The sequence below is a fragment of the Leguminivora glycinivorella genome, chromosome 21 (genome assembly GCF_023078275.1).
Source record: "Leguminivora glycinivorella isolate SPB_JAAS2020 chromosome 21, LegGlyc_1.1, whole genome shotgun sequence".
In the NCBI taxonomy this organism is placed as follows: Eukaryota; Metazoa; Arthropoda; class Insecta; order Lepidoptera; family Tortricidae; genus Leguminivora; species Leguminivora glycinivorella.
The window spans coordinates 15,911,505-15,927,360 of NC_062991.1; the positions used below are offsets into that span (position 1 = coordinate 15,911,505).

At 34.9% G+C, this 15,856-nt stretch overlaps 1 protein-coding gene across 1 annotated transcript in view; it reads left to right on the forward strand.

The window, feature by feature from the left end:
* The first annotated feature begins 229 nt into the window (after window positions 1–229).
* The window catches only part of LOC125237436 (filamin-A-like), a 58,916-nt gene continuing 43,289 nt past the window's right edge, over window positions 230–15,856 (forward strand). The window contains 3 exon segments of the mRNA XM_048144504.1: window positions 230–367; window positions 2,353–2,465; window positions 3,635–3,685. Coding sequence (XP_048000461.1) covers window positions 357–367; window positions 2,353–2,465; window positions 3,635–3,685 — 175 coding nt within the window. The 5' untranslated portion in view covers window positions 230–356.

Genomic DNA, 15,856 nt, shown 5'->3' on the forward strand with positions numbered 1-15,856 from the left:
ACAAACTAATCCTCAATAAAAGCTCCCGTAAGTTTTATCTATGAAGCTTTTTCTTACATCACGCCATCTGTTGTCGAATAGTCAAACTACAAGACTAAGATCAATGGCACACAAGCGCCATCTTGGCAAGAAGTGGAAAGCTCTTAAGGGTTCGTGCAGACTTCAGCTGAAAATTTCTTCAGACATAATATCCGCTGTGTTTATAACTTTAGAATATATTTATGTTCCCGCGGAACCAACGTGAACTTGGCTCGCCCGAAATAGTCTAGTTTGACATATCTACGGTCGAAACATGTAGTTTTTATTTTGAATATCGTTCGCGAATTATTTCATGAATAGATAAATCGACGATCGATATGGATCCACGGTAAATATTGCCTTGCTCGTTTGTGTTTCGGCTTGCGTGTTGCAAATGCGAACTTTTGGTATTGTTTTGGTTTGACATAACCTCTTTTGCGACGTTTCTGCGGGAGATTTCATTGTTTTGTGAATGACTTGGAGTTCAGTTGGCAAGCTTGGTTACTGTAAACAATGTATAATTTATTGTTCTGATTATTAAAACTATTTCTGTTACATTTTTCAACGAAAAATGTCCATTTTTGTCAAATTTACGTGTAAAATTTTAGTTTGAATAGCTGATTTTCCTTTATTTATATTTTTCTTTAAGCGAAGTTTTCTATACCGTATTATACCTAGTTTAACTGATCCACTGGACTTTGTAAACCCTATAATTACCATTATTATAATCATTTAAGTGCATGATATGATATCCATACTTGCAAGGCTTGATCTTACTATCTAAGCTACAAAATTGACGTAGAATGATTTATTACCTCGCTTATTTTATTTAAAAAAAATCGTATCACATAACGTAAAAACTTCTGTCAAAAAAGGGCTTTCAAAGTCAAAGGTCGGACGAATAAGTGGACAGATGATGGACTTAATAGCCTTAGGACTTAGAAATAGACTGTTACCACACGAGTAGTAGCTGATTGTGGGTCCAAAAATCTAAAATAATGTATTTTATACATGTATACGTGTGTACTTGGTACGTTAGACAAGGTCATGGTTCGATTCCCAGACGCGCGCATTTTTATGTTATTATTATCGTGCCCGACGCTGCTATCAACACCTTCCCAAGGTTCACGTTCACCGACGTTTTTATGAACTTTCTAAACTTTGAGTTATGTTTCCTTCATTCTTGTGATTCTTTGGACTGAAATAGCAATAGCAATGTCATAAGAGATAAGGATGTTGAATATCGGAAATAATCGTTAAAAAAAAAACATTTTTCGATTAGGTCACTTCCTGTATTCTATTTAGTGTCCATTTGTCTAGGTGGTCCCATCTCTTGAATCTCCACTTGGGATGTTACATTATAGAATAGAATATATGTGAGTGTGTTTAGTAAAACGTCCCACTTTGTCGGTTACCATTAAGGCGAGTGACTTGTATCGTTATGTGAATAAACTGACAAAGCGGCTTTATAGCAATCGACAAAGTGGGAAGTTTTCCCGTGCACACTCATATACTCGTATTTATTCGTTACCACAAACACACAGAAAACCATTTGTTACAAATAAGAATCATATTATTAAATTAAAATGGGACTTAATCGCGTAAAACTTACGTTCGCGCGTAAATTTTACGCGATTAAGTCTCGTTTTAATTTAATAATATGAGTGAAGATCGTGTTAGTTTATATCAATACATATAAATAAGAATCATATCCGTACTATTTCCGCCGGCCGTAATTTTTACCAGACGCTCTAAAGTCTCTCTAACTTACCCTGATTTCTCAAGCTACGGCCGAGGGAAGCGGTCAGGAAATGATGAAATAAAAATTTATCAATTCTTAACATTATTTTCTAGCACATATAAAAATCAGTATAGAGAAATGAAGGAAAGTTAGTGTTTAAAAAAAAAACTAGCTAATATGCAGACATTTAACGTCGATATATAAAGTTTCATCCTTGAGAATACGAGGAAGATTTGGCGGCTCTGGGTTTTTAGTCTATTCTATTACATATGAGAGCATTTTCAGAATTTGGGATCCCCCAATTAGCGTAAGTTGTTAACAAAAATTTACTCACTGCCAGTTTTGTGACGATAATTAAGCATGAAATTTCAATAAAAATATTGTTTTTGTGTTAGTTGTGTATACTTTAAGCGATAATCTACATTCAGAATATGAAAAAAGTAAATTTTTAGACATATTTTATGCTTAATTGTCGCCACAAAACTCACAGCGAGTTAATTTTTGTTAACAAGCTAATTGGGGAGACCCAAATGAAAATGCCCATGCCTCAAACATGTCATGTAGGTAACTAAGTACAATATTTTCCGTTACAGAGGCAGCGACGATAGGCTGGGTGAGCAGCGCGACCCGCGTTGGTACATCGACTCCGCCTACGCCTCCTCTCTGAAGGTTTCCCTTCGACTGCCTACCAGCCAGCTTCTTGAAGGTAATATAGTAAAGACACTATAAATAAGTCTAATCAGTCGTCAATACTCCTACTAGGGCCATAATCTTGACTGAGCCTCCGAAATAAGATGAAAAAACTTCACTTTACATTTTAGCTACAGAAGTGGTAAGAAAATAATATCGCAAAACAATTTTTTAATTTGTAGTTCTTGGTACTGTCACTCGAAAATCTGTTAAAAACTTCAAATGCAATCCATTACACTTAACATAGTGGGTTTGACCACTCGTTTTCAATCTCATTAGTAGACTAGAAATGCTTAGTAGTGGCGATATAGACATAGAACAAAATACTCGTAGGTACAATCAGCTGCAGAGAAAAGTAGTTGCACACGAATTGTTTGCAAGGAGGTCTACTTTTCTCTGTACACGAAATTGAGCGGTCGAAATCTAAACATTTTAAATAAAACGATGTCTAGATTTACAGCTTTAATTCCATCCAATGCAGAAACATCGTCACTACTTTGAAAAAATCTCGTATCTCGCACTGCTCCTCAAAGTTAAAACGCAGTAAGTCTATATGCATTGCATACATACTTATTACATTTTTCTTTTCATTGACAGAAGAAGATACAAGTTTTTTAGGGTTCCGTAGTCAACTAGGAACCCTTATAGTTTCGCCATGTCTGTCTGTCCGTCCGTCCGTCCGCGGATAATCTCAGTGACCGTTAGCACTAGAAAGCTGAAATTTGGTACAATATCAATCACGCCGACAAAGTGCAAAAATAAAAAGTGGGAAAAAATGTTTTATTAGGGCACCCCCCCTACACATAAAGAGGGTGTTTTTTTTTATTTAAATCCTAACGTGTGATATATTGTTGGATAGGTATTTAAAAATGTATAAGGGTTTACTAAAATCGTTTTTTGATAATATTCATATTTTCTGAAATAATCGCTCCTAAAGGAAAAAAAAGTGTGTCGCCCCCTTCTAACTTTTGAACCACATGTTTAAAAAATATGAAAAAAATCACAAAACTAGAACTTTATAAAGACTTTCTAGGAAAATTGTTTTGAACTTGATAGGTTCAGTAGTTTTTGAGAAAAATACGGAAAACTACGGAACCCTATACTGAGCGTGGCCCGACACGCTCTTGGCCGGTTTTTTCAAAGTAGTGACGACATTCTTCCTTTCACTAGCTACACATGTTACAGACTTTTTCCAACCAAGTTTTCGGCAGCCAGACCTCAGGCGGTTTATAATGGGTATGTCCGTGTGACCCAATATATCCAGGTGTCCATGTCTTGTCTTGTTTATGTACGTTTTTTGTCCACATACCGCGTGCAACACAGATTTGTTTGTACAGTGAGCTGCTAAATTACATGGACAAATTATGAGTGAATTCATTGTTAAATTCGCCATGCACTTTTACAACTCACTGTACCTTGTGTCTATTTGTCCCTTCCTCGTCCGTGTGATTCAGCTATGTTGAAACTATGATAATCATATTATATTTTTGGGTTTTATACACACTAATTGTAATCAAGATGATGAGACTTTTCTTGACACTTTAGTGTTGTCCGTTTAAGCCTGCTCATCTTTCAAGGTTTTATTGTTCTCGTCAGTTTGTCCGCACAACTCCTACACATGAATAGGATAATAATTATGTTAAATTGATCTTTGTCATTTTAATGTAGCTTTTAGAATAAACATTAGAACTATTCGGCCTAGTTCTTCTTTAAAGTAATGTAACATCTAAATTATGATAGCACAACAAAGATTACTAAAGGCTACAATTTGTGGTTTTCTATTTAATTTATGTTATGATCATTTTGTTTTCCAAAATAGCGCCATCTGCCAGCTAGCGCCCGAACTAGCACGTTTCGTTGCAAACGTTAAAGGTTTGAGATGCGACTGCTTGCTAAATGTGTTGAAGCTTTGGCTTTACACCGCTAGATGGAGTTGAGACTTACGAAATCAAAACAGAGATGCTGTAAAGTGCATGAATTATGAAAATAAACTTTCAGTTACTTTATTTAATATAGGCTACGATAAATATTGTAATTAATTCAATAATTTCACTAGATTGAAACTGGACAATTTAGAATCTTCATAACGAATGTAAGCAGTTCCTAATCAAAAATCAAAATCAAAATCAAAAATTGTTATATTTGTTCAAAAAAAGTACAATTGTTATTGTTATCCTTTCATCAGTATCATCAGTTCATCACCATTCGTGTAAAGCTGTACACATGATACGAGTAGATTTAAATGATAAAAATATAATTATGTTTAGTAACCGTCATTAAATTTCGCTGTTATTATATCTAACATAACAAGTAAATATTCTTCGAACGGGCAGTTCTTTCCACTTCCTTTCTTATTAGTAAAATATTTAATAATCGTTTTATTCCTCTTATTCTAAGTTATAAGTTCTAGTCAACGATAAATGGCCAATCAAACTTCTAATTTTAAGGGGTGTGCCACATTGGTTATTCAAACAATAACGTCTCTTATCACATTGACATAATTATACGATCAAAATCGTACCTAGAGGTAATTTTTCAAATATTAAATTCTTTGAATCGAACCGGTGTTTATTTTGACAATACCGCGAAAAACAAAAATCTATAAGTTCCGAACGCGCAAGAGTTAGGGGAATTTTACCAAATATGTCAATCTTCCGTATACAAAGATAAAAATACCAGAAAGTAAACACCTGTAAGATAAAATCAAGAATAAATCAATAAAATTCGCCCTAAAACCATAAAACTCAAGGGCACTGTCCAAAAAATAATCTCATTTCTTCTTTACACTAAACGTCTTAAAGACCTATGACGCTTAAGAATTATACGTCTTCATTATTCTGAGCGGATTCACATATGTATATACATTCTTACTTTTCGCTGTTAAAAGGCTGATATGTTATGAAATTTGATGGTAGTTATGTCATTTTAGTTCTGAATTGTTCGCTGGAGTATGACGCATATGTTTTATGCCAGCAGGTGCTGAGATTTTAAATATAAATGCTGGTAAACTTGATAGATCTGGCTATTTGGCGGTGTCCCCTCATTTCTGGTCGTTGGCAGTGTTGCGGTTATTAAGATGTGTTCTGATGGTCGCCACGTCGTTTGTTTTGTACTGTCAACAGGCTATGACAGGCGAGAGCATTCTATGACTCATAGTCGTCTTGGACCTAAGACTAGATTCTACTGGAGGTCTACTGACCCTAGAAACATGATTTAGTTAGCTTGGTATGAAGTTTAGGGCCCTCGTATCCAAATCATTAAAATCGAGTCAATTTTTTTCTCTTTAGTGGAAAACACGCTTGACCTTAACTATTGACCTACAAGAGAAAACCTTTAACAGAAAATAATTTGTATTTATTTCAAAATATTAGGCTTTATACTTTCTGAGAAATAGGTAAGGCATGCCTTTTTCTCAAATAACTTCAAAACTAAAAGCCCTAAAATTATTTAAAATAAAATTGTGACACTTAATAACCAAAAATGAGAAGGTGGAAAGACGTGAAGAGAGCACGCACAAAGCTGTGACGAGTGGCGGACAATAAGCCACTAGACTCCGAATTTGGCACGATAAATGCAAGCCTTCTTGAGCTTACCGTGGGCCTCAGTCAATCTGTGTAACAATGTCCTATAATAATTATTTATTTATTATTTTAAATGATTGTGTTCTGTAGTATTTGACATAAAAAAACAATATTTATAGATTTTGGCTATTAAAAGTGTATGATGACTACGTATTTTCGATTAAAAATGTGTGCAATTATTTATTTATTTTGGCCACCGAAAACGCTGTCAGCGATGTAGTGACGTCATCGAATTCGAACCTTACTGCATGTCAAAACAATCACTGACATATTGAACTTTATGCCTTCATACTTAAAAAGTCAGAAAATGTTGTTTTCGAATAGAATGACCTGATGCGCAGATAATCTACAGATTAACATGACTGTGTTGTTTTCACCTGGTTACGTAAAAGTATACTTTAAAAATATTTTTTGGTCATAATAAAATATGGTAATATTTTATTTCGGTTAATTGGACAGTACTTAATCATATAAGACAGACTTTAAAAAAGGGTCAAGTAGCCTATTTGGAAGGCCTATGCTCTGCAGTGGGACACAATATCAATACCTCCTAATTATAAGCTTTAAAAAAAAAACTAAATTTTAGTCGAATTAGGCCAGCGGTATTGGGGAAACTAGGCTGTGACGTGACAAACAGGCAGAGCGCACGAGTGATCCTATAAGTGTTCCGATTCTTTCATTCTTAGGTACTGAACCCTAAAATCAGTTACTTTCTTATAAATATGACACATTTCAAAATTTTATTGAACCCTTGTAAATTATCTTCACACGTCTCTTATTGCTGGCATTATTTCACTGTTTAGCCATTTTATAAAACAAAAAATGAAATTCCATTGAGCGTGTACGCCAAGAGTATGCACCATTTGCTACCACTTCCGCTTCTCATTAACACAGTAAAAAATACAGTTTATGTAACACTCAGACACACTCTGTCATTTCCTCTGGATTGTCTTGTCTAGATTTTTGTGAGCTTTATTTTAAAGCTCCGCCACACATCCGCGTTTTGAGAGCGTGGCGTTAGCGGAGCGCAATGATAGCAGGGCGCCGGACGTTGGCGCTGCGTGCACCGGACGCCGGTGGGAACTAACGAGCGCGCATTCCGCTCCGCTAACGCTACATTATCAAAAAGCTTTATGTGTGGCGGAGGCTTAAACTTCACATTATAATATAAGTGGTTCCGCACTTCACGGAGATGTTTGAATTTCTTCACGGATGTATGCAGGTTTCCTTACGATGTTTTTCTTCACAAAACCCTAGTGGTAGAATAAATGTCATATTGTCTCACGGGTCTCATGTTCGGAAAAGTTATTGATGTAAGTCAGGATTTGAACTTGCTATCTCCGTGTTAAATGTAGGACTTCAGATAGGCTCGGCCATCTCTGCCGTGTGAAATCCGCAAACTACCTATAGAATTATTTATTAAGAAGTCTATTTTTTGTCTATTTAATGAATTAAGCAATTATCTTAAATAGCAGCCCTGTCAAATTATGATCTTTATTAACGCAGATACAGGATAGGAGAAACTTCAAGCCTTACATTTTTAATTTCTCGGTAGGTATTTTTTACAGTTTTCATTTAATTAACAAACTAAATCAGTCTTTGGTTTAACATTGGACAAAAATCTACAATGGAGTCCTCATAATTATAAAGAAACTAGCAAGCAAATTAAGTTCAGCCGCATACGCCGTTAGGAGAATCAGGCAACTGACTAATGTTGAGACAGCTCGCCTAGTGTATCATAGTTATTTTCACAGTGTAATGTCATACGGTATTCTGGTTTGGGGCAAAGCAGCTGACATACAGACTATCTTTGTATTACAAAAGAAAGCCATTCGTTCTATTTACAACTTAGGAACACGTGAATCAGTAAGAGAACTCTTCAAAGAAATTAATATCTTAACTGTAGCTTCCCAATACATTTATGATAGTATAATTTATGTTGTTAAGAATTTAGACTGTTTCACTAAGAATTCTGATATCCATAATTATAACACTAGAAACAAAAATAAGCTTGCCATAAAGAAGTTTCGTGTCCGTAAAGTACAGAAGTCATTTGTTGGGCAATGCATTCATTTTTATAATAAGTTACCTGGCACTGCTTTGAGATTACCCCTCCCAGCTCTTAAGAACTACTTAAAAAAAACATTGATGTTAAAGGCTTATTACAGAGTCGAGGACTATTTGACAGACAAACATGCATGGCCCGAACCAGAAACTACAAAAAACGAATAGCAATTAAAATAATTGTATTATGTATAGAGGACACAGTTCAGATAAGAAAGCACATCAAATATTTTATGTTGTGTAGGTAAATTACATATTTAATGATATTGAGATTCATATTATCTTTTTCTTCTGTGACAATTTGATATGTTTTCTCTGAAGAAGAACGACGTATTATTAAGCAATAATATAATTTATTGAAATTAATTTCCATAGAGTACCTAGTCTGTTCATATTCTTTGATGAATACTTTTGCATGTTAAATTGTATCTTGTTATTTAATGCATGTTAATTATAAGATGTAATGTTTTGAAAAGAAGTTGCCCGCCGAGTTTCTTGCCGGTCCCATAGTGGATACCCCCACCCAACTGAGGGGTATTTCATTTTCATTTTCATTTCATTTTCATTTTCAATCAGTCTTTAGTGTTCTTTACATATCCCGCACCTTTTTTGGTCTTCTCTGTTTGGCCTAAAGGTTGACTGGTAGAGAATGCCATGTAGCATTAAGTCCGCCTTTTTGTAACTATATTTTTACTGTGCAATAAAGTTTAAATAAATAAATAAACAGATGAAATGAAATCGTAAACGATGAAATCATCTGTGGATCGATATTTGAATTTCGAACGCACGAATTCGCCGTTCGAAAGTCTGTGGAAAACGACGTCATGCTATTTTTGAAAAAGGACGGCTAGTAATTTTAAAACTAGTGGTAATGACCACTCGTTTTGGATTCTGTTAGTAGAATTTAAATCGCTAGTAGTGGAGATCTTATTGAACGAATTTCACGAAATCGAATGGCCGAGATTGAAAAATCGGCCCCCTTTTACCCTGGCGATCCAAATCATTGTTTACCAACAACGCTGTTTTCCATAGGATAGGTCATTTAAAGATCGAAAGAAAGGTCAGAGATGTGACGATTCGTGTAAACAAATCATCGGCAAAAAACTCGGGCAAAACATTTTAGTGACAGTCCATTTTTAGCTCCGCCCGCGCATTTTACTTCATTGTGAAAATATATTGTGATTCACTCTCGGATTGCATTCGGACGCCATTTGCTTTTATGTTTACTGAATACTGACACAGGTAAGTAGAGCATAAAAAAGTATATTCACGGAATTCAAATTGTGTCTTACTAAAGGCTTGTGGGGAAGTAGATTTCATTTGATAAATGTATTTCTATTTGAGATGGTTTCAGACCGGGGCATCCAAAAAGATCACCTGGAACGGTACACGAAATCAACAGGGTAAAAATAAATAATAAAAACTTCAGTTCTTCAGTTTTCCGTGATCATGATGCATGTAAATGCGTCGTAATATCGGGAGCTCGACAAAAATCAAAAAGGTAATCACGGTCTATATCTCGGTCAATATAAGTCTAAAATATCTTGAGATGTTGCAGAGTCCATAGCAGGCTTGAAAGGTCTTTTTAAAAGTACTTATCTTTAGACGAATAACATATAAATACGAATTTAAAAAAACCATGAATTATTTATGCTTATGAGTATGAGCAATAAGCATGGTAAAACTTTCTATTAATTTAATTTGTATTACGAAAGTCATAAAAAAATATTCTAATCTACAGAAAATACGCCCGTTTTTCCGAACATTTTTGCGTCAATACGCATTTTGACGCCGACAGACGTTTTTTAAATTTATTACAAATGAACACTAGCTCGTCTTAATAAATTCGTCGCCACGCCGGATAAATAACCCTTAACGCATGTAAATAAATTGACAGACCGATAAAATGCCTCGTAAAGTACTTGAAGTATTTCGTCCGAAATGTCGCATGTCTGTGTCATGTGGGTGGGCCTTATAATTATTACATAGCTTGATTTACAGTTCTTTTTTTAATGTAACAGTAGCTGTATAGAAATAGAGGGATGGCTGCAAAAGGTTATGTTCCTTTTAGATAACTTGTCCAAAAATAAAATAGGTACTACTTGTGGAACTGTAAAATGATAATTTAATTTTTATAGAGGTAGAATAACTTAGGTACAGTATTTTTAAGTTAGCATAGCTCAAATCCCCATGTCAGTGTCATAAATTACGTATTTGTTCGAATCGAATAATTTCGTATTCATATCGTATCACGATCTAATATTTCTCACGTCTCAAAGCCCGAATCGTGCCGTTTAAAAACTGTCGCTAACCCAAACACGCCGTGCGCGTATAAAAATTATGAAATGTTGTCGATGGCGTCGTAAATGTCGTGCGCGGACGCACCTCGCGCTTGCGCGCTGACTCACCAACATGGCTGCATTAGTTTTATTAATGAACTTATTTTTGGAATTTTTTGCGACATTTTTTTAAGGTGTGTCATACATTTTATTAAAATTTGTGTCTGAACGAAAATGTTAAATTAGGTATTGGAACGGAGCAGAGCGGAGAGAGAGAGAGCTGTTTTTACTTGTATTTCTTACAAACCTCAAAATTTCTATATTTGTCATACTCAAAATTAATATTTAGTTTATTAATATTAATAGAGACTCTAATTTACTGAATGGATATAAAACACAGTATTTTTTTTTTAAGTTCTGGGTAACACCTTATTAAAAGTTCAAATCTGACGTTCGTAACATACAGGCAAGATAATGTTTACAAGTCATTAAAAACTCTGAGTAAGGGTACAGCTGTTGTGCATATTGAGTTTCAATCGAGGTCTTAATGGTCAAAATAGCATTTGGTAACGCGTAGTACACCAGCCAGCTGATAGCAGCCACAAATATATATTCAATCAAATTCAAAACTAAATAAACACATTCTAAATAGCAACTAGGGTCAAAATATCAGGAGAAAAGGTCGCCGAGGTCACTGCCTCAAAACATGTTTATCCAACATTACAATTTAGGAAACTTCGCTCATAACTGACAGTTGACTGTCGAACGCTCAAATGAAATTAATATATTCCTGGATAAAAATATAATTTTATTAAACTGGCCCGAGTAGTGCGTAGTCGGTCGCAGAGCGCAACGGCGCACGGACTATTCGAAAATTCCAAATTCAAATTTTGAAAGTGGCCAGTGAGTGAGTGCGATTTTTTTTAAACGGTTGGTGGAAACATGGCGGCAGTACGAATTTTCTTTTTTTTTTCTTTTTTACATTTACACTGCACAGATTAGGTTTTTGAGTTTGTTTTGTATGAATCGTTCCGGTAAGTTCGTTGCTACGCCGTAGCGCTACGCTTTCGTAGAACGGATTGGATGTGATTTATTTCAATTGAAGCAGTTTTCATATTCAATAAGGATTAGCATTTACATTAGGTACGCAAAAAAGCAAGTCTGTTTTTTACACTAAGAACAAATTAAATTATTTTCATAGAAAATATTTTAATTTTTAAGTAGTCACACTACTAGTTACACTGTTTTTTTTTACTATAACATTTTAAATTAATTTAATACATAAGTTTTTATTTCATAATAAAGATACTGTTTATACATATAAACTAATTTTACAAACGTGTTTTGTAAAACCTTTTTTCTGAGATTATTAAAAAATATTAATTAAATATTTAATAATTTAAATACACATTCCGGATGGGTCAATCGTATGTATAATTATGCGCCAGGAGTAAAAAAACTTGAATTAATCAATTTTTCCCCTCACTAGCTCAGAAACACGTGTTTTGTCCTTTAATACCAGCGGGTAAAAACGCATTTTATCCACTAGTGGGTAAAGTAATTTGACCTTGAATAAAGTCAAATTAACTGCTTTAAAATTGATAAAAGTAGGTGAATCTACTAATAAAGATCATTTACCACCTGTGGAACTACTGGAAGCAGTGATAAACACATTTTTTGCGTTGTAGTTTCCTCGCTATAGTGAGGGGAAAAGTTTTGTGTTACACTCGGGTGCAAATGTATTTTACTTCTCGTGTGTTAAAAAACTCGCAAGTTCAGGATTCTATTCTCGAACCACTCGCTTCGCTCGTGGTTCAACTATAGAATCCTTTCACTTGCTCGTTTTTCAATTCCACACTCGGCGTTAAAATACAACTTTGCCCCCTTGTATAACAAATAACTATAAAATTTAGACGAGAGTATTTTGTAAAATAGAAACGTGGGTTCTATTTATGGAGAAGTTTATTTTTAATGACTATTTTAATTTTATATTTTTTTTAGGTACGTATTAAAAAAATATCTTACGTTATGACAGAACATACAATACAACACATATAATATTATGTTTTCTCTAGTTCAGTAATTACAGTCTCAAAATCTATACTTAGATTCGAATCTCTAACCTAGATGTCCTAGACTCGAATCTTTTTTTTTTGTTTAGGAGGGGAAAAATGCATTACGCATACCACTCGGGTGCGGGGAAGGACCCGAGTGGTTATGTGGGACTCCTTGTTAAGGGCTAATGAGACCCCAAATCTACCCGCTAAACAACCCCCCCATCTGCCGCTATTGTTCTGTAATAGTCTAACCTAACTCCACTATAAACTTAGTAACTTGTTTATTATAATAATATTTATTAACACTTTTTAAAACTCGCTATAAAAACACATTGAGTACGTCTGAAGCATTTTTATGACTATTTATTGCATATATCACGTCGCGATGTTTTCAAAAACGGCCGCGCTATTTCCGGCGCGTGCGCACGTGTTATTGCGGTTTATATCATACGGGTTTAATTAGCTATAATTTTTAATGCGAAGTTATGAATGTTTGTGGTAGTCCAGAAAGTGATCATCAAAATGGAAAATTGTAATGGTACGTTTTAAAAATAAAATATTTTTTTTTTTTTTTGTAAATAAATATGGGAGCTGTGAATACCATCTCACTTGGTGGCTCGGTAAGGCACACGATAGCAGATGTCATGTAAGATATTGCAGGCTTCCATAGACTACGGTTACTGCTTATCTACCAGCAGCCATTAGGTGGGCCATATGCTTGTTTGACATTAATATAGTAAACTAGCTTTCGCCCGCGGCTTCGTTCGCGTTAGAAAGAGACAAAAAGTAGCCTATGTCACTCTTTATCCCTTCAACTATCTCCATTTGAAAAATCACGACAATTTGTCGCTCCGTTTTGCCGTGAAGGACGGACAAACAAACAGACACACACACTTTCCCATTTATAATATTAGTATGGATAAAATAAAGTAATTAAATTCACAAGACATGACATATTTTCAGTCTCAACTATAGGGCTAATTGCCTTTTTAGTTATCGCCTGTCACCATTATGTCTGTCGCATTCTCATATACGAAAGCGCTGCATGACACGATAGGCGATAAAAATTATACCATATAGTCATCATCAAAACATGTCATGTATTCAAACTAACTAGTTATTGTAGGCTACGATTTTAGAAATTGCTGGATCGTATCATTGAAATGCAAATAATCAGTATAATTTCCTAGGGTCGTATCAGCTCTTGTCTCATGAATCAACCACACAAACAAACATTTCAGCATAAACCAGCAATTCGCATTAAACACCATTAAAATGATGGACCGACGGTACAAAGTAAACTCGATAATTTATCCACATCTTAATGAAGATGTTATTTCTCGCTGTGCTCTAGAATTCTGGATATTTAGGTCTAATGCTCATATTTGAGGTAGCATGCGGACAGATCTACTATAATTCATACTTTCATACTAATATTATAAATGGGAAAGTGTGTGTGTCTGTTTGTTTGTCCGTCTTTCACGGCAAAACGGAGTCACGAATTGACGTAATTTTTTAAGAGGAGATAGTTGAAGGGACGGAGAGTGCATAGGCTACTTTTTGTCCCTCTCTAACAAAAGCTAGACACAATAAATAGTGTGACGATGTTACACAAATCTAAGTACTTAGAACTTAAACTCATTAGTAATATCCGCAAAAATATGTGATACTACTGATAGTCGATAAGCTGATAACAAATGTCCTTACCTATCTTCACATAGGGACTAAAGAATATATATCACTGCGATATGGTAACAATCTGTCTGTGCCAAAAGTGACGTTTATTCAAACAAAAACTTTTTGACGCTGCAATATCCGATCTATATTGTATATACGTCTTATGTTTCATGTTCTAATCGAGCCCAAAAACTTAAAGTTATCTTAAACCACATCAGGGCCTAGCACATGATGGCCGCGGGAGATTGATGGTCTTCTTCTAACTGTATTAATGATATAAAATCTCGCGGCGACACGGTCTTGCGTACAGGGGAGATTGTGGTCTAAAGTTTCGAAAAAATTATGGTTTTCGTTGGTGTAGCAAAATTTAGTGCTAATGTTGTGCCTTGAAATTCTCCTAAGTATTTTTGCTTTTTACCTGATAAAAACTAATTTGTATGTGTATGAATGAAATAAAACTAAATCATGAGATCGTAGAATCAGTGTTCGCAGGTAAATTGAAGCGGAGATAGACGGGGTTATATCTTACATCTGTTCCAGTTTCCAGAATTATAACCGCCAAATATATTTACGTATTTCATAATGATAATACGGGGTGGTCTAGTTATTGCTACTAATTTGATTTAATTGTCTAAAAAATATCTTTTTACAAGCTTTTATTTAACTTGCCTTGTTAGTATGTTAGTTTGGGTCAAAACGTAGAAGCTAAATTTGACCCACTTCCCGGTTTCTCATTGATCTGGAAATTTGCACACATATGTAAATCACGTGACAATGCAATATTATGGTATCATGGAGCAGAAAGGTGGTCATAGGAACTTTATTATCTATTATGAAACGTCGTATCCCCATCGAGTAAGGGGTTTTTAGAAACGCCTCGGAAAGCAGCAGATGACTGTTGAAAGAAAGGTACAGACGGCGATAAAAGCTTGTTCCAAAAATGAAATTTTTGCAAAAAAACTTATTCATTACTCCAACTTGTAAAGACTCTCATGATTCTTCGAAAACGGAAAGCATAATTTTTAAGAAAAAAAAAACCGCCGCCTTTGGGGTTCTGGTGAAAGCTACTTGCGAATGTTGGATTATGTAGAAATGTGTAGGTATTTTTTTTTAAACTGATTTTAATGCTTTAATCATTTGATGGTAATACAAATGAATATACGTATATCGTTAAGGTTTGAGGAGTTTCCTCAATTCCTCATGAAATTCATGAATCCGATTATAAGAATTCGAAGCTTGATAAAATTTGACTTGAAAACTCAATATTCTTAACATAACTAAATAAATGTCACTATTCTGAACTTAAATGCATACTATTCTTATAAAAATACCAAAGTCACTATAAGTATGCCCTTCAGATTTAAGGAGTTCCGTTCTGATCTTCATCAGCAGTTCCACTGCACCAAATGTCACTGTTCTGGACGTAAGTGCATGCTGTTCTTATAAAAATATCAAAATCACTATAAGTGTGCCGTTTAGATTTGAGGAGTTCGGTTCTGACCATCATCAGCCAGTTCCACTGCACCAAATGTCACTATTCTGGACGTAACTGCATGCTGTTCTTATAAAAATACCAAAGTCACTATAAGCGTGCCGTTCAGATTTGAGGACTTCCGTTCTGATCATCATCAGCAGTTCCACTGCACCAAGTGTCACTGTTCCGTACGTAAATGCATGCTGTTCCTTAAAAACACAAAAATCACCATATGTGTGCCTTTCAGATTTGAAGAGTTCCCTCGATTTCTCCAG